Source organism: Rhinolophus ferrumequinum, chromosome 3 (genome assembly GCF_004115265.2).
Source record: "Rhinolophus ferrumequinum isolate MPI-CBG mRhiFer1 chromosome 3, mRhiFer1_v1.p, whole genome shotgun sequence".
NCBI classification, from domain to species: Eukaryota; Metazoa; Chordata; class Mammalia; order Chiroptera; family Rhinolophidae; genus Rhinolophus; species Rhinolophus ferrumequinum.
The window spans coordinates 64,103,593-64,122,944 of record NC_046286.1 but is presented as its reverse complement, the minus strand read 5'-3'; the positions used below and the strand labels follow the sequence as shown (position 1 = coordinate 64,122,944).

At 37.7% G+C, this 19,352-nt stretch overlaps 1 protein-coding gene across 5 annotated transcripts in view; it reads left to right on the top strand.

Annotated features, from left to right (window-relative positions):
- LAMA4 (laminin subunit alpha 4) overlaps positions 1 to 19,352 on the top strand; it is a 129,131-nt gene that overhangs the window by 26,847 nt on the left and 82,932 nt on the right. For all 5 annotated transcript variants that reach the window (XM_033103105.1, XM_033103104.1, XM_033103107.1 and 2 more), the window contains exons 3-4: positions 8,887 to 8,988; positions 15,876 to 16,000. In XM_033103105.1, coding sequence (XP_032958996.1) covers positions 8,887 to 8,988; positions 15,876 to 16,000 — 227 coding nt within the window. The remainder of the gene's footprint in view (positions 1 to 8,886; positions 8,989 to 15,875; positions 16,001 to 19,352) is intronic.

Below are 19,352 nucleotides of genomic sequence, written 5' to 3'. Positions count from 1 at the left end.
ATGCCAGGTGATGGCACAGGGTCTGCAGGCCACAGGTGTTAGGTCCCGGAGCACAGATAGAGCTCTAGTCTTTCCTAGGATGAGGAGCACTATTTTCTCTGAGTTGCACAGAGGACATCAGGATGAACAAAGAGAAAGGTGAATTTTTGAGGAAAAAAAGGAGAGATAGTATAAAATTTTCCAACCAATGGCCTCTATTTTCTCATTGAAAAAGGAAGCAAGATTATCTCCTGAGAATAAATAAGTGGGTGCAGTAGAGGTTTGGGTTGCATTTCTCTTTTCCTACTAATGCACCATAGCATTTCTTCAGTGATGCATAAGTCCCTGAGGGAGAGCATAAGGAAAGAAAGACATGTCCTGCCACTCACTTTCCGCTTTGCATCTTGAGTGCTCCGGTGTGAGGGTAGGGCTGAAGGGCACATGGGTTGCACAAGACAGAAGCAGGTACATCTACTAATGGAAATTGATGGAACACCCCAACCAGAGAACCCACCCAAGGAAGCACCGCTGCCTTCCGTGGGCACACTCAAGAGAAGCCATTGGCAGCGTATAGACAATTATACCTCCCAACTTCTTGTAAAAAGGAAAGGTAATTTAGGCAGACATTTGGAACACTGTGGGCCATTAAATGGTAATGACCAAATTGTAATGTCTATAAAAAGCACTTAACTCAGTGCCTGGCGTCTGCCAATAAATATTAGCTGTTATTATTCATAAAAACCCAGATGGAGATGACTGAGATCTCCTGTCATCTCACCACATTGATTCCTGCTCCAAGTGGTTAAGGAGTCATATCAAAATCCCCTAAATGCCTGTAGCTCTGAAGTCCTTTTTCTCTATTCGTTAGTATAGTTAGCCCTTTTGGTCCGCATCTCTTCCTTTCTTGGAAATGTGTCCATGGCATTTGCACTAGTAAATTAAATAAAACTGAGTCAGTTTTCAGATATAAAAAAATCTGGCAGAGGCTATGTTGTGTAATCATAGCTTGGAACGCGAGGAGTGAAAAGAACAAGCCAGTTACAGGAGGCGATGCAAGGAGGACCCAGAGCAGAAAGCCAGAAGTTAGCAGGAGGTTTTTTTCAGGAAAAAGGGCACCACTAAAGCGCCATTATGTTATATAAGTGACGATCACTACTATAAATAAGCAGTGTGTTTTAAGTAACTTTTCAAGGAGAAAATTGTAAAATTTTTCATCAGTTTTTATGAACGTACCATCCTCAAATCCAACACTTCAAAGGGAAAGTCTTTATAGCTTTAGGACTCTTGTTTGAGCCTCTTAGTTATACAACTAATGGGAGTTATTTATTAGCAAGTGTGGTAAGTACTTTATCACAGACCGAGTCTGTTCATATCTACATACCAAACATATAAGCATTTGATCAAGTACAGGGTTTGGGAACAGTTATTTGAAATCTTTGAGTGCGGCACTGGTTACCACCCCCAAGAGAATATGCACAAGGTCCATAAAGAGTGCTGAGGAATGTTCACATAAATACAATGTAAATGCCATGATAAATATTGCTTCACTCTACAAAACTGAGGGAGCTGGCAAAACTGTGCTCAAGACAGCTCTGTCCTCCTCAGAATGCCTTGGGACCTGGTTTGTGGTCTCTATTTCTTCTGATGATTAAATTGATAGCTGGAGTGTTTTGCAAGCTAGCCAAGGGATGGCAGACTTGGGCCCTAAGAAATAAGCACAAAGGGAACTCCAAGAGCCAACTGGGAGAAACCAGCACCAGAGTTTGTGTTTAGCTAATGCTCTAGCTTACGATGTCAATCCCAAGAAGAAATGCCTTTGAACTGGATAAACCTCTGTGGAATGTTGAAACCACTTTCCTAATCAAGCTATGGTGAAATCACTGTCAAAATCTAAAAATTAACTTTGCTTATTGAAATGTGGGGAATTTCAATTGCGCAAACAAGAGCATACAGAGACCCAAGGGAGGATACATGGGTAATTCTCTCCATATTCAAGTAAAATCAATCAAGATGCCAACTTCTTGCTAACTGGAACACGTTGCATATGTTATTTTGGCACTTTGAGTACAACTTTGTATGTGAACAATCATGCTTGTTAAGCCCTACGTGGAAAAATATAGAGCCAAAAGTTACCAATAGCTTAATTCAGGACTGTTTTGCATCCCAGACACTTTATCTTTTATTTTTATAGACACAGAAATAATGGCTTGTGAGATGCCTACCTAGGTAATAAATTCATATATTCGCAGAAGTAACTCCTCCCCAGCAAAGACTAAATTGATATATTTGAATAGACTAAATTAAACTATTGGTCCCATTAGAAGTCCGTGAATACTATCTGATTCTTGAGTCTTCCCAAGTTTTAAGCAGATGGAAGTCAGCATTGTGCAAAACTCATAGACTCGGAGTAAAGGCACAGAGTTTTAGCTCCCAAGTGAGCACAATTTTCAATATTAAGGTGACTAAATTTTAAGCTGATTCACTTACTAAAACAAAAAAATGGAATTCACTGAAACTGGAGCTAAAGTCATTGTTGCCTGGAAACAAAAGAGAAATAGATTCATCACATGCACACAAAAATCTAAGCTGGAAAATGGAACATAATTGAATGTGGGCAGTTAAATTTAAAGAAGACTGATTTGGAACATAGCAATGACTCTGGACACGAGTGAATGAACTCAGAGAGTTTTTTTGTTTGTTTGTTTGTTTGTTTGTTTTTAAATGCTCTCCCATTCAGCCTCAGTAAATTAAAGCAAAAGTTAATGAATAAAAATTCTAGAAGTTAATTCAGAAAGCAAGATGAGCCAATATTTGTAAAATGTTTGTGGATCCTCCTGTTGAAGACACACAATGCAAATATCTATTCTAATTATACATCAAATCCTATTAGAATAGGCTGTAGTGTGTGCTCTTTTAGTGTAATGGACTTTTCCCCCCCTTTTTCCACCTTCCCCCCCACTCCCACTCCAGTTCAAGCTGTTGTTTCTCAGTCTAGTTGTGTAGGACACAGCTCCCTGGCCCATGCTAGTATTATGAGCCTTGTGCTAAAGGAAGCATACTGGACTATACTTCAAAACAACACAATGTAAGAATGTTAAGAATTTTTTTAAATGTTCTGTATAATGACAGTACTCGTTTAAATTGATTTAAGTCTAGTGTCCTCAAGGGGACCTCTTCAAGTGAGGACAAAAATGATCAATCAGCTGTATGAACATTATCCTCTTTGTTAAAAACAATCTTACTTCATTATAATTATATCTTATGAAATCATTAATATTATGATTGCATGATGGACCTCTGGAAATAATGACTTCTACAATGATATCAACATATTTTGTCATTCCCAGTTCCTTTAAATATAAGTGGTGCATGGGTATACCATACTAAATTACTAATTCTAATTTTCATAAATGTAAAATTAATCAAGTTACACATAGATTGATTTTTACTCCAAGCCAGACAGCACACTAATCATAACAAAGTAAGCAAATGGCCATTTTCACTCTTTAAAAGCCAAAAGTAAATGTTATTGATAAATCTAATCTTAATGTTACAGCAGGAGGCAAGCTGTAATAATAGAGTGGCTTAATAATGGAGAGCTGTAAAAGGTCTACAAATGATTTAACAGGGAGAAATTAATTGGTCAAAAAGATAATTTGGCTGAAACAGTTAAAAAAAGTATATATCCCTATTTAATGATTTCCATATATTAATGATTTTATATATTTTTAAGCATGTATCTATTTTTAAAGATTTTTTCCTAGAGTTTAAAGAAGAGATTTTACTTTTTTTTTTTTAATCCATTTCAACCTGTTTTGGATTGTTTGTTAAGAACAAAAATCTGGAATAACCTAAATGCCTTACAAAAAAAAAAGTTTGGTTAATATGCATTAATGGTACACCAGATGGATAAGAACTCAAATCTGGGAGTCAAAGTATCTAAATGCTGGGTCCACCATTTCTTATCTGTGCTAGTTGGTCTGGGTAACAAATTCCTTTAAGCCACAGACTCATCTGTGAAATGAAGGTAATATAATAGCCTTCACAGGGCTATTGTGGGGTAAAATGAGAGAACTCTACAGTATGACCAATGCAGTGACTTAAAAGTGATACATATTTATGTTAAATTAATTAAACTTTATCTATCTATTTATCTATCTATCTATCTATCTATCTATCTATCTATCTATCTATCTATCTATCTATGAAGTGCAGCACGTTACCGTAGAAAAAGAACAAGATTTGGATCAGTCTGAACCTCTTACAAAGCTATGTGATATTGGATACATTTCTAATCCTCTCTGAACCTCAGTTTGTCCATTTCTGAAATGCTGATAGTTATACCTAATTCACAGAGTTCTTATGAAGGGGAATATCTTAACATGGATAAAGCACTTGTATCACAATACCTGGTACATAGGTCCTCAATAATGGTAACTGAATTATAATTATCATCATCATCATTATTGTCATTATTATCTTCATCAATCTTTTTAAAGACTATAAAACCATCCCAAGAGATAGAGATCCTCTGAGTGCTCTCTAAAATCAGTCACCCACGTGTTTAAACAGTTGTCTGCTGTGGATCAGTCTTCTTGTGTGGGCAAGAGAATTCAGTGTGGCATCTAAAAATTGATTGTAAGACTACTTTTGCTCACATACATAAATTTACACATAAACTATCTATGTTTAGTAAATTTACTATCTTTGTTTAGTAAATTCCGGAGACTATCCCAATAGAAGGCAGACAGACCCTATTTTATTTGTGGGAAAACTATTCAACTTTTGCAGGCTTCTAAAAAGCACAGGTCTTAGAATTACTTAAGGAAGAAATTGTTAACCAGCAGCAAAACTAAAAACAAAGACCATTCTTGAAAATATCTATCTTTTAATAATATAACCAAAGTTAATTTCTCCAGCTCCTATAGAATTTCAAGAAGTGATACAGTAAAAATTAACAGAACTTCCTGGGGAAAAAAATGATGAAATGTTTCTACACACACAAAAAAAACCTTAAACAGCTCTTCCTTGAGGATACTAAAACTTTCTTGAACCACTTAACAATTCATGATTGCAAGGAATCTTCTAAAGTTCTACAGCACAAGGTTATAGGGGTTCAGAACAGGCCTCCTCAAAATGTGACACTTAGCATGTAAATTCTTTTGAGCTGAAGGCAATCAAGACACTGCAAGCTCACAACAAAATTTTACCTCTCCCTTAAAGAATTTAAATTAAGGACCTTGCCCATAATAAGAGTTATCACCACAAAAAACCTTTTATGACCTATCTATAGCGCATGGCAAGCTTCTAAATACTTCACATCTGCTCTTCTTATCTTCCTGTGAATGCCCTTCCATCTGAAGCCCCAGGTACACTAACTCACGCTTAGCTCAGGATGTCATATATACCTCACATTCCCTTTCTGTCTGACTTCTCATGTATGTGAGGTTTCTACACATATGTATGCAACAAAATTTAGTTGTTTTCTCTTGTTAATCTGTCTCCTGCAGATTTGATTATTATGCCAGCTGAAGGAACGTAGATAGGTTGAGGAACATTTCTTCCTTCCCACAGTTCCAAGGTATTCAAGTTAATGGACTCTAGTAATGGCATCAGAAAGTCCCCATGTCCGGGGGCTTCTATTAGCCTATGTGGTACCTTATGTGAATTTTAGAATGATGCCTCCCTTTTGGAGAGATGAATTAGGAAATATAATCCTTTCAGGTGTACAAAACCTAGCAGGAAAAGAATTGGCCAGGTTTCTACACCCCAACATCACCCTCTCGGCTGGGGGCCAAATGACTGTTCACACAACTTTATCCGTGCCTCCCTTTTCCTTCTTCTTCCCATCTCCCACAGTATAAGAGACTGGAGCCAAGTCATCCTTCACACAAGGTCAGAACCTTAGCCTGGGATGCGGATAAGTAGATAATGACAGATTCTCAGAGTGAAGTCTCCTCCTAAACTTGGCATAAAATAAAGATTCATCTTGCACACTGTCCAGTCTAGGCAGTGGCTGCCTGCACTCTGTTGAGAAAGATTGGAGACCAAATCCAGCACCGACAGAGAGCAGTGGGTAGATTAAGCCATTGGTTTCCATCAGTACATATGCTTCAGATTTCCTGTCCTGATCCAAACCATTCAAATCGCAAGCGTTCACTGAGCAATGAACAGGTATAAGCCTCTGTGAGTGATGCATAGAAGTCGTCCTACCAAACTCATCACACACTGGAATCTTTGGGGGACTTTTAAAAATAAAGATCCTTTGTAATTTTCTGTAAATTTAAAGCTTTTCTAAAACACAAAATTTACCAATTTTTGGTTGTTTTTCGTTTGTGTATTTTTCTATGTTGTGATAATTTTATTTTTGTTTTTAAAACAAATGAGTCTCTTGATTTAACCGGGACCTCAGGGACGTAAGGGATTAGCCACTGTCACATTTAAAATGATGCATTTATTCAGGGCAACTCTTAATTTTCTTTGGCTTCTTCAGAAGAAAGCTGAAGAAATGCTTAAAAGACTTGAAGTGATATCAATTTAAAACACTTTTACTGAAACTTGATTCCTTGGGCCAGAGGAAAGTCCTTACTGTGGGTGATGATACAAGTAGATCATCTCATGTACTGTTTCCTGGCACCACTACCAGACGCCCTGCTGCCACCAGGGTGCTTTTCTCCAGCAAATACACCTCTAATCTCTGCTCCACTCACTGGAACTCAGAGAAACAGAGACCAGAATGATGGTAACAGAGCCTGGGAGTGGAGGAAATGAGGAGAGGTTGGTCAAAGGGTATAATCTCCACTTATAAGATTAACAAGTTCTGGGTATCTAATGTGCAGCACTATGATGATAGTTAATAATACTGTATTATATACTTGAAAGTTGCTAAGAGAGTGAATCTTAAATGTTGTTGACACAAAAAAGAAATGATAATAATGTGACATGCTGGAGATTTTAGCTAATGCTAGGGTGGCAATCATTTTGCAATATATACATGTATCAAATCAACATGTTGTTCAACTTAAACTTACTCAATGTTATATGTCAATTATATCTCAATAAAGCTGGGGGGATTAATTAATTAAAATAAATAAATTTTTAAAAATATAATATTTGTTGTTAAAAAATACAGATTACTTCACTTTACCATCAGAATTACTGAACCAGAAGCTCCCCAAGTGTCTGTAATATGATCGGTTAGAGAACTTAGAAATAACTCTGTTGGAGGTTACTGAGAAAACTAATACTAAGCCCCTCACTATTCTTATCTATTCCTCTTATAATTAAAACCCTCCTAATGTCAAACTGCAGGAAGAAACACATTCATGCATCATCAAATCAATTTTATGTCTTATGACCAGGATATAGTTTTAAATATAATAGAATAAAATGAAGAAGTTTAGGATACATAGAACATAGTAAGGTTAATTATTGTTTCGTGGATCTTTGTTTTGAGATGTATGTTTAACTCAGAAAAAAGACATATATACTGCATCACAATAAAAACATGTATTTTTTATATTTTGAAACAAAAGTCAAAAACATGAAATTAGATGGTCTAAATGAAATGTTTCCTGCTGCAATTTTAAAACCTTTCACTCTCATTTGTTGCTAAGTAGAAGCTGGGAAAAAGGCTTACTATCAACCACAAACTCTCCATTATAAATTATAAATTGCTTCTCTCTCAGCCTTACTGTCTCTCACTTAGTAAAATGGAAGGACTTTCCCTTTTCTTCATGGGCAGATGCCATTATATTCTATTAAACTTTATCCAAATAATATATAGTATATTTTAATTTTCGGATCTAAACTGGTGGTTGTTTTTATACTGTGAGTGGTGCCTAGTGATTTTTTTCTTTACTAATTAAAAAGCAAGAGGAAATGGGTTTGCATACCAGTCAGAGGGACTTCAGCCAGATATAATGAAAAATTTCCTGGTAGCCAAAACAATACAAACTACAATGGGTCAGTTTGGAGGGGTGGGAGCTGATGTGAAATCTCCTACTCAGTAAGTTTGTGGAAACAACCCAGATTCTTATCTGTCTGGAATTCTTTAGATGTAACTCTGTCTGGTGGGCAGGGAGTGGGCTTCCAGGGCTATAAGGCCATTTCTGCCTTACATCATTGAGACATTCTGAAGAAATATAAAATACATATCTATAAACCAATTGCATAAACCAGAATAATCTCACAGTTTCTCAGTTGGAACACTAGAACACTAGTGACATTTGGGGAGGGCAATTCATCATTGTGCAGGTCGACTGTGCACTGCAAGATGGTTTAACATTGCCACAGCCACTCAGGACCTCCGGGTCTAATTATCTCTTCACTAGAATGAAGGAAATAATGTGCTCCTCACAGAGTTATGAGGATAAATGAAATATAGGAACAGCACCCACACAAGACCTGCCCTTTAACATTTTAGGATCTGAAACAACGGAATGTTTGAAGAGCCCACGTGTATGAAAGACAAAGCTCTAAGTTGTTATGCCATAGCCAACAATTTCTGAAACCATTTTTAAGTTTTTATTTATAGGGAGCATGATGGAATTCCTCACCCTTACAGTCATGATTTTGTTTTCTGTTTAGTTTTGTTTTGGAGGAAAACATTAGAAAATGTCTTCTCTTTTACTTTTATCTAAAATTCTTATTCTTCCTTACAATGATTGGACAGTGAGTGATAGAGGTATTCCTATTTTCCTAAAAAGTGAAAGAAGAGGGGAAGAAATATGTAACAAATATCACTGGATATGTATAACCTCTCACTGAATGGCAGTATAAGTATTGTAGTACATTTTATAAAGAAATATTTAGATAGTTTAATCATCTCCTCGTATTCCTCTCAGAAAATGTTGACCAAAATTGATCTTTTCAATAATGAAAATGCTTTTGTTGTATGTGTTTCAGAAATGTGGTGCTGGCTTCTTTCTTGCACAGTCAGGAGAATGTCTGCCCTGTGACTGTAATGGGAATTCCAACGAGTGCATGGACGGCTCTGGATTCTGTGTGGTATGTCAAGGGCACTAATCACTTCTCACGTATTTCATTGGCCCTTTGAATCTTGGGTGGGAATACAATATTCTTCCTGGACATTTGAGCTACCTGGAAGCAAACTGCTAATCAAGATCTTTTTTCTCACCCTTCACCTCTCCCTGTAAAACACCTCATATAAACCGCTTATGACTGTAAGTGGCCACCAACGTGTGTGTCTAAACACGCATGTGCTTGTGGAGGTAACTGCTTCACCACCCTGGGCAGCTGGAGACCTGCTGTGGGCCAATGAGAGATTGCAAATAGTACACAGAGGAGGAAATCATCCATCCAAATGCCTTGGTAATAGAATAGTTTGCCATATGCTTGGCTTCGCTCCACATAAACCAGGAGACTAAAACAGTTGTTTCATAGCCTATTTTATAGCTTAAGGTAGTCAAGTCTATAGATCAAAATTTGTAAAAAAAAAATAATAATAATAGTAATAAAATGTAGGTTTGAACCAAATTGCTAATAAAAGTGAACGCTTTGGCCTTGTAGTCTTTATAATTCTGTGTTCTAGCCCCCAGAAGACTTTGTTTTTTCCCAGTAACTGAAATGAGTTCTCCAATAAACTGTTTTCAATAATACATGATAGAGACTTATGAAGGAGATTTAGAAGCCTTGTAGGAAAAAACTACCTGTTACATACTTCCCATTTTCACTAAATGGACTGACAACTTAGTGAAAATGGGAATTGAAATATTTACCGGAAGTGGCTTCAGAAGAAGTCTTGGGGGGCATTTTTAAAGACTTATGCCCTAAGATCATGTTTTCCTTCATGAGCTATATACTACATAGTGGGAAAACTGGGCTCTTCAAGTGCCTGTGAAGCAAAAGGGGCTTTCCACAACTGCAAGAATATTTTTGCATAAAATACAAAAATACTTAATTAAATACAACTATTTACCTCAAAATTAGTATAATTGCTCTTATTAAGCAGAAAATTTTTATTGTAAGTGATCTCCAAGGTGTGTACGTAAAGGTGTTACTTTATTCGTGATTTACATTAAGACACAAATTAGAAGGTTTTCCTTTGTTTTAAATCTAGCCATCCTATTTTTCTAGGTTCAGAGAGAATTAAGTGGCAAACACTAAAGGTTGCTCTCTTTGTAGTGTTTGTTTAGTTCTGGCGTTTCTGTTTTCCCCTTCCCCCATCTTCTTAAATAACCATTACATTCAGGATGTCCTCTGTAGCCATGTAGGCACATGCAGCTGCCAAAATCTACCCCTTTCTAATGCTTCCATCTCCGGTTTCCTGTTATTTTAATCCCGGTGACATTTGAAAAGAAAATCCCATAGATGCATTTGAACTAATAATGTACAGCTCTGATAGTCTGACCAAGTTAAAGCTCGTTGTTATCTGGTTTATTAAAATATAAGTCGATAGAGACTGGCAAGCCGACCAGCTGCTGTAAGTCTGGCAGGCAGTATAATGGAAGACCGAAATAAATGAAAGGGAACTAAGTCTCTCCTGCTAGTGCTATGGAGAGCTATGACAAAGCCATTCTTGCTGACAATGACGTGGTCAGAATAGGAGCAGTCATGTTTTCTTTCTCTGACTAGATGTGAGCTTCTGCAGGGGACAGTCACTGTGTGATTCCTTCACAGTTCCTAGGGCATGTGAGGTTCTAATAAAATTTGGGGATTGACTAGGATGTAAACATTTACATGCATACTCAGGGAAGTTGCCAATCTTCCTGCAGTTACTTTGTTCCAAGACTGAACATAGAGAGAGAGAGAGAGAGAGAGAGAGAGAGGAGAAATAGGCATCCTATTCATCCTAATGGTGGTTCCCCCACCCCACCCTACCTGGAGGGAAATATTTTTTCCCCTTGATTAAAGTAATATGTGCTCTGTGTAAAAAACACAAACAAAACAACAGCAAAACATTTACTATACATGAAGTTCAAATGAAAATCACCCACAATCTTATCCCCCAGAGCTAAATACATATACTCTTATAAATTTAATTTAGAAAGACAAAAATATATATATATAATTTGTGTTTAAATGCAGGTGAGGGAGCCGAAGAAGCTTGAATATAGAAAGATTACGTGGCTGTTTAAGTGGCAAATATATTGTCTACGGTGTCACACGGGAATCAAACTTCTGATTTTCTGTTTCCATTCGCACCCCTATTCCAGCCATCTGGTCGAGCTGGGCCAGTTTCTCAGCCCCTGCTGTAGCCCCAGCTCAGTCGCAGTTCTCAGGGAACCAGAGAGGAAGCAGCCGCGTCACATAAAATCTGCTGCAGCTCACTGTGGGCAGCAGGGTTTCAGTCAGTGTTACAGTTCGCCTGGCCTAACTCATGTCTCCCATCTTCCATATGCAACCCAAAATTAAAAGGCCTTCTTGTACTTCATCTTCTTTTACTTTGATTTTATTTGAAAGGCTTAGAATGCCTCTGCCTTGCCCTCCCCCAATTGTTTCTAATTCTTCCTCCATTCTGATGTCCAAATTCAATTTGACTTTATATTTGACAGACTGATTTTAAGGAGCTAAGCCATTTGACAATAAAATGTAGAGTAGTCAAAGTTATGCTACTATTTTAGATATATCAAAAAGGCTTAGAGATTTCTTCACAAGAGGAATGCTACCTTTTCAAATGCAGAAAGGTGGTTAAGTGAAAAGTGACATAAGTAATGAAATCCAACATGTATTGGGGGTCTTTCCAAAAGGCCACCTTACATCTTACCAGAACGGGAACACATGGGGCAGGGTTCTCGGCTGAGTCTACTAGGAAAGACCCCAAAGGCCAGGCGACTCTAGTGGACATGGCAGACTGTCAAGGAAAGCTCCAGAAGGAGCCATGAGGCAGGTAGAAGCAGACAGGTGGCCAGTGGTAGGAATGCCTGCTCCAGGCCCTCCTTTCCCTAATGTGTCTTCCTTGCTAGCAGTAGAGACAGCTTTCAAAAACAACCCAATCGAGGCATCTGCCTTTCTAAAATCATTCAGGAGTCTACTCCAGCCCCACTATGCTTCTCACTGCCACTTAAACTCACCCTGTACTCGCCCACTCTGGGTCTGAATGTATGTTCCCCTGTTCTCTGCCTGGGAGTTCTTGCTCATCCTTCAAGGCCTAGTTCAAATGTCACCTCCTCCATTAAGCTTCTCCAGCTTTTTCAGGAAGAGTTAGAACCTTTCCCTCCTCTCTGTCCACAGTAGGAATGCACTTTATGCCTGCCTCAGTCAGAGCACCAGCACACTAGATTATTCTTTGTTTATCTCTCTGTTTCCTTCACAAATCTGTGAGCTACCGAAAGGTAGGAAACATCTCTTCAGTCCAGCAAGTCACACCTGTTACTTATTGTCTGGCATGTCAGCTTAATCCAGGTTTGTTAACTGAATGAATAAATTAGTTAATAAAATAATAAACTAATTTAAATGCAAAAGTCTTTAATTTTAAAATGTATGAGACATTTAGATCCCTGTTTACTTAAATAAAATGTACATTCTGTTATGCTAGAGACTCAGGCTCAGGTCCAATGCTGAGTAACTAGCAAACAATGTTACCTATGTGAGGTGTTTCTCTCCAGATCCTTGCACTGGTGATACTTGGAAGTTTGCTAGAAATGCAGACACACAGGCCATAACCCAGCCATCCTAAATCAGAATCTGCATTTTCACAGGATGCCCAGGGAATTTGTGTACACCGTGAAGTTTGAGAAGCACTGATCAAGATAGAGCAGCAGTTCTCAAACTTTTTGGTCTCATGAGCCTTTTACACTCGTAAGAATTATTCACGCTGCCAGAGCTTTTATTTGTGCGGCTATATCTATCCATATTTTTTTGCATTTGAAATTTAAAACTTAAAATTTTAAAATAATATTTTCCTATTACCTTACTTGAAAACAACAGTAATAAATCCATTGCATGTTACCATTTATAATATGTTTATATAAAACATAAACATATTTTACAAATTGAAAATACATTTAATGCCTGGCTTAATCGAAGGCAGATGGATCGCATATCTGCCTCTGCATCCATCTGTGGTGATATCTTGTGTCATAGCCTCAGGCTAACTCCACTTTACACACGTGAGAAAATGAGGGTGCAAGAGAAAAATAAAATCTTAGTTTATTATGAACCTCCCTGGACATACTTTGAGAACCATGCATCTGGTTTGTCACTTTCTTTCAGGCCTTCTTCCTACATTATGCTGCTGCTGTGGCCATCAGTAAGAGACATCATTTCTCATGTGAAAGAGACATAGCTGGTGCCCAAATTTTATTCCTAAAACTTATCTGCAATAGACTGTGTAGATGTAGCTTTCTTAACCACTGGCCAAAGATTCAGAATGCTTTTTTTCATTTTTTAAGTGAGGTCACTTGTATCTAAAAATAAACTCTTCCCCTCCAACATATTTATTAATTATTGTCATTTTTGTTTCCAGTTTCTTAAATGGCAAAACACTAAAGATAAAAGGATACTTGCAATCTCAAAGCATAAGAATTGCAGAGCTAGAAAAAAACTTGCAGGCCATCTAGTCCAGATCCTCATTTTACAGGGAATAGAGGCTCAGAAAGGTCAAGTGACTTGTTCAAAGTTCACCAGCTAGAAAATGGAAGAGCTAATCCCTGCCTCCAGCACTTCTATGCCTATCTCCCAAAATGCACATCATGCCTTTTAGGGAATTTCGTAACAAACCTTTCAAAAGGGGGCAGATGAGGAAAGTCAGTGTTTGTACTCTGAACACGTAGAGGTCAGAGAGATTTGGTGGCTTTGCCCTTGAGGGTAATTGCTCCCTGTGGCTGCCATGGCAGAATTAGAGCCCTAACAAGGAATCCAAAGCATCTGTTGAGCCATAAGGGGACAGAATTGGGAATTAGCTCATTTTTGCAGCTTAATAGGCACTTCAGGCACGAAGAATGGCCTGCACAGATGGGCTTCGTCTGTCCAACAAGGACTCAGACAAATTTGACACCAGTCTACGAGTAGCCCGCCAGATTGCTTATGGCTTAGATTCCTGGTAGTTGGGCAAGGCTCAATGGTTTTCCTTGGGATAAGAGATTGCCACCAGTTTGTAGCCGACTTTGAGTACACATTAATTTCCTCTATTTGCTCCAGACACTAATTGACTAATTCACCCTTTTGCACTTTTTCTTTCATTTTTTTTCCCAACAAATATTTATTGACAGCTCACTTAGTACAAGACACAATATTAAGAACCATGAGAGAACTATGGTAATATCCTCATTGCAGAGTTCCTCATTGATCTGTCAGGCAGTCTGAACTAAATTCCATTCAAACATAATTCTAATCAGGGACCGATAATGGCTGATCAAATGCCGAAAGAATGTTCAATGAGGATAGGATTCCTCCCTTTAACTAGTGTGTTATACTTCTTTTGAAGCTCAAATTGTTCATAAAATAGCCTGATTCCTTCTAATACAGTAATTTTATGACTCTTTGGGGAAAGGAACCTTTTCTCTAAAACACAGGAGAAGCAGTAGAATGTGAGAATGAACAGCCTAGCCTCTGGAGCCAGATTGCCTGAGTCTGAATCACAATTTTGCCACTTTATTTAACCTCTCTGTGCCTCCATCTCTTCATATGTAAAATGGTGGAAAACAGTAACTTATCTTAGAATTATTGTGAGAATTAAGTAAGTTAATCCATGTAAAATGTTTAGAGCAGGGCCTCACTCTTCTTTTGAACATCAATGCCAAACAGCAAGAAAAAAGATCTTAAAGTTCAGCCTATTACTGCTCTATCTTGCCTTCCCAGTCTTCCTCCACAGAGCACGGTTTGGAAGAAAAGGTGTTCTCTTGAAGCTTTTATGCATTTTGTGCGTAATTCCCTTACTAAGGGAAATGCCTCTTCCATGCCATTCTAATTCCAACAGTATAATTTTTCACTGAAAACTCTATTCAAGTTTATACTCTGATGAAAGTCAAGTTGAAAATACCACCGTGCTAATAGTGTTGCCTTGTTCAATCCAGCCCAGTCCAGTTGGAGAAAAACTATCAGTGGACTGGCTGTTTCCACTGCCAGTGGAAACATGTTTCTACATGCCTGCCTCTTCCGGAGTACTAGTCAGACATTAATCCATCCAATGCACAAAGAGCTATGAGTACCACTCCATTCAGGTTGATGGCAGTACAGTGGTGAAAGACACAGGCTGGGAGCAGATGATAACAGTACGACATGGGCCATGGAAGGAGGGGAGCATCCTGGAGGAGTTTCTAGGATTTTTTTTTGAGAACTGGTAAAGATCTTGAATGATGAACAGGCATTCTAGGCAGAAGAAGTAGCCTTTTTTTGTGCTTTTCCCCCTCTAATTATCCTCACAACAAATGGAGAACTACAAATAAATCAGCTTACTATTTCTTGTGTGTCATTGTCCAAGATGTCAGCTCATTGTCAGAATATTCTTTATCTACCTTGCACTCATTTATGTCCAACAAATGGACACATTTTGTTCTTCCAAGCCCATAAATTCTTAAATTGTTCCCATTGTCATAGGTAAGCACCAGGGGCATTTTATTTTTTCATTTTATATTTATTCTACTTCAGTAAGTTGATGTTTCTACAACATCCAGAGTTTGATTATTCTGATTATCATTCCGAATTGAAACAAGTAACTGATGAATAATCCTCTTTGCACACAAACTCTAAAGAGAGACCCATGCTGCTAGTGCACACACAGAAGTCCAGGATGAAGTTATGCACCACTACATACACTTTCTAGCATTGACTGGGGCCAACGTGGATTTTTTTTTGCTGACCAGTATCCATGCACACATCTATTCTGTCAAGCCTGACATTCTCTTTGCCCAAAGTATTGCTTGGTTCCCAGATTCACTGTTTATAAAATATCTCTTGTGTTCTTGTCAATTTTCCTATCTTTTGTCTTACAGCACTGCCACCGGAACACAACAGGAGAGCACTGTGAGAAATGTCTAGATGGTTATATCGGAGATTCCATCAGGGGACCACCCCGGTTCTGCCAGCCATGCCCCTGTCCCCTGCCCCACGTGGCCAAGTAAGTGCTAAAGGAAGATGGTCTCTTCTATTGTTTATAGGCCCATTTTTTTTTTGGCCCTATCTAGAGTTCTAAGTTTTTTCCATAGTCAAAACTGAATACTTCAATGTTGAGATGAGACTGGAAAAGACATAGGAAAGGTCTCTAGCCTAAATACACTTTTAGAGAAGTTGAAGCACTTGCAGTGCAGGCGATGACTTTGCTCGCACAGTATTAAGGTACATCATAAGACTACACTGAAGTCTCCCAAGTTGTAAAAGCAAGGCTAGTCTCCTCTTTTCTTGGCTATCCCTTGACCTAGAGAACACAACTGGTAATGTCAACAGTTCTTTATAATCCAGTATTTTCAGCAGTAGTATTTCTTCTGACTCTCACAGAGTAGACATTCCCCATACATGTGGCAGCCAGCTAGGCTTTTCAATCAGAATTAGAACACAGATAAATAGAATGCATGCTTTAGGCTAATCAACTCTAGAAGATTTCCAAAAAAAAATAATTTTTAGTTGTGGCTATGTTTTGACCTGAGTGGAAAATTAAAGAGAATTGAAATACTAAATGAATACTAAATGAAATACTAAATGAATACATCTAAATGGAAATAATGGAATTCTTTTTAGGTACCTAATATGTACAAATCTAGTAAGCAAGTCATGATTAGCTATTTTATTGGTTTAAAAATGACAGAATGTAGAATTAAAGTGGTGTAGTGGTGTTTGGTTTTCCCGATATCAATCGGTTTTCCAAATTCTCTGATACCAACCGTGTGTCCTACAATCAATTCAATTCTGACACTAGCTACCTAGAGTTAATGCAGACCATATGTTAAGGGCTCAGTCCTACTTCAGTAGCCAGCCACAAATGGGGTCCCCAAGCTTTTCACATTTCTTCCTGGATAACTACAAATTCCTTCAAACCAACTCAGGTTCAGTAATTCTCTAGAATGACTCACAGAAATCAGAAAAACCCTGTGCCTACCATTAGTTTTATTATAAAAGATACAACTCAGGAACAGCCAAATGGAAAAGATGCATAGGGCGAGGTATGGATGGGAAGATGAGAGGGAGTAGAGATAGCTTCTATGTACTCACTCGTCAGGTGAACCACCCTCTCAGAAAACCAGTGTGTTCATCAACCCAGAAGCATCTCAACCTTGTTGCTCAAGAGCTTTATCAAAGTTTCATTACATAGTCATGATTGATTAAATCACTGGTGATTGAACTCAATCTTCAGCACCCATGGGAGGGGATGGAAGGAAAATTCCAACACTCTGATCATGTGGTTGGTTCTTCTGGCAGATCAGCCTCCATCCAGAGCTTCTTAGGGGCCCATGAAGAGTCATTTCATTAGCATAAACTCAGGTTTGATTGAAAGTGACTCATGAATAACAAAAAACAGTATTGTCACTCTGGAAATTACAAAGATCTTAGGAGCTCTGTGCCAGGGTAAGGGACAAAAATCAAATGTATATATACAAATATAGTGCCCAAAAAAGGAAAAACTGTATTAAAATTGTAATACTCAATATATACCAATAAAAAAAGATGAAGGCGAGACACGCTTGACTTCTGCAATTACAAGAGATGCTCAAAGTGGTTACCATCAGTGTCCAGACACTTCTGATTAGGGCGAACTATTGCTTGAGCAATGCTGACCAAAGTGTCCACTTATATACATTTTTTTGGCACCCCCAGTATAGCACCTCTTGTAATTGCAGAAGTCAAATGTGATTTGTATTGATCTTTTGTTATCAATATATATTGAGAATTACAATTTTAATAGTTTTTTCCTTTCTTAAAAGGGGTATATATAGATATATATTTGGCACTGTGTGTGGGGGGGGGGGTATATTTTTTTTTAATTATACCACAAGTATAATTAAAGAATAATGAAAGCACTTTGGCACATAGTAACTGTGTGATTTCCAAAATGGTCTCACTTTCCATGGGATTTACGATCAAGGAGACTAGATTCAGATCTTGGCTCCATTCACTGATTCCTTTACCTGCTCTCTATTTTTTCTTTAGTAAATCAAAGTTGGCGTAAGGATCTGCCTCACAGAGTTAGATTAAGATAATGTGTGTGGAGCATTTGGGTTGGCACCTTACACATGGAAAGGTGTATGATAGATGTGAGCTTTAGTAGCACATACTTTATATTTTTTCTAACACTTATATTCTGCTTACTCTATGTCAGGTACTATTCTAAGTTTTTGGATGTAGTATTTAGTTGATAGCTATTATAAAGATTAAATTAATCAATGTATATAAAATAACTTTTAAAAGGCCTGAATACCACACACACATACACACACACTCACACACACTTTCTTATAAAAAGAAAATATGACCACCAAATGTCCCCCTATTTGTTTTCCTTAATTGAACAAAAATATCACCTAACATTTCACCTAATAGTTTGTGATTTATTCACATTCTCTGTCGGGTCCAACAGTCAGTGAAGAAGTCAAGTGTCTTATAGCCCCATCTTTCTTTAAAATCATTAAACTGCCACAGCCCTTGCTTTGTGATTTTTCATGTCTGATGGGATTAATAACGTGTGCAAAATGGATGGTACTGAGAGTGAAAGTAGAAAACTCAAACATTAAATGTTCTGTTATTTCCACTCAAGTGTGTCCTGATTTATGAGTTCCTTTTACCTCATCTAGGTGTATTCTTTCATTGTTCATTAATATTCTGCTCTCAAATATTAGTCTTAATCACACCTGATGAGATGGTTAGCATGTTGTTCTCTAACATGGTATAGTTATTTTGTTAAATATATTTACCTCCAATTCCATAATAACAGGTTTCACTCATTTGTCCATATAAACAAAGATGTTATATAGCATCACCTTTTCAAAACAGGTTTATAAGCTTTGAGCTCCAGTTTCTTTAGAAACTAACAAATGAATTGGAAAGGCGGTCCCAAATGCTTCCTTCTAATTGTGTTTTCCGACTTTTGCACTTTTTGCCCCATTCTTAGGACAAGACTTGCTTATCTAAATTATCTGACATTTATGTCTTAAGATAAGAGACTTTTGGAACCTCCTTTCTATGGACTGACAAGTCTTGTCTATGTGCAATCAGAACTATCTATGGAGCACTTATGTGCCAGTCATGTACCAGTCACTAGTCACAGCAATGAATAAAACAGTCCAAAAATCCTGCCTCCATTAAGATAGTTCAAACTACAGCACTATTATGAAGCTCCTAAAGCAAATGACCTTTTCCTTTTGAGCTAGATTATCCAGCATTTAAGTTGAGCAAGAAGGTATTCTGAAGGCTAACTCAAATAATTGAAGCAGAAACATGCTAATTGGGTAATAAGCTTCCTACCTTGAAAGAGGAAACAG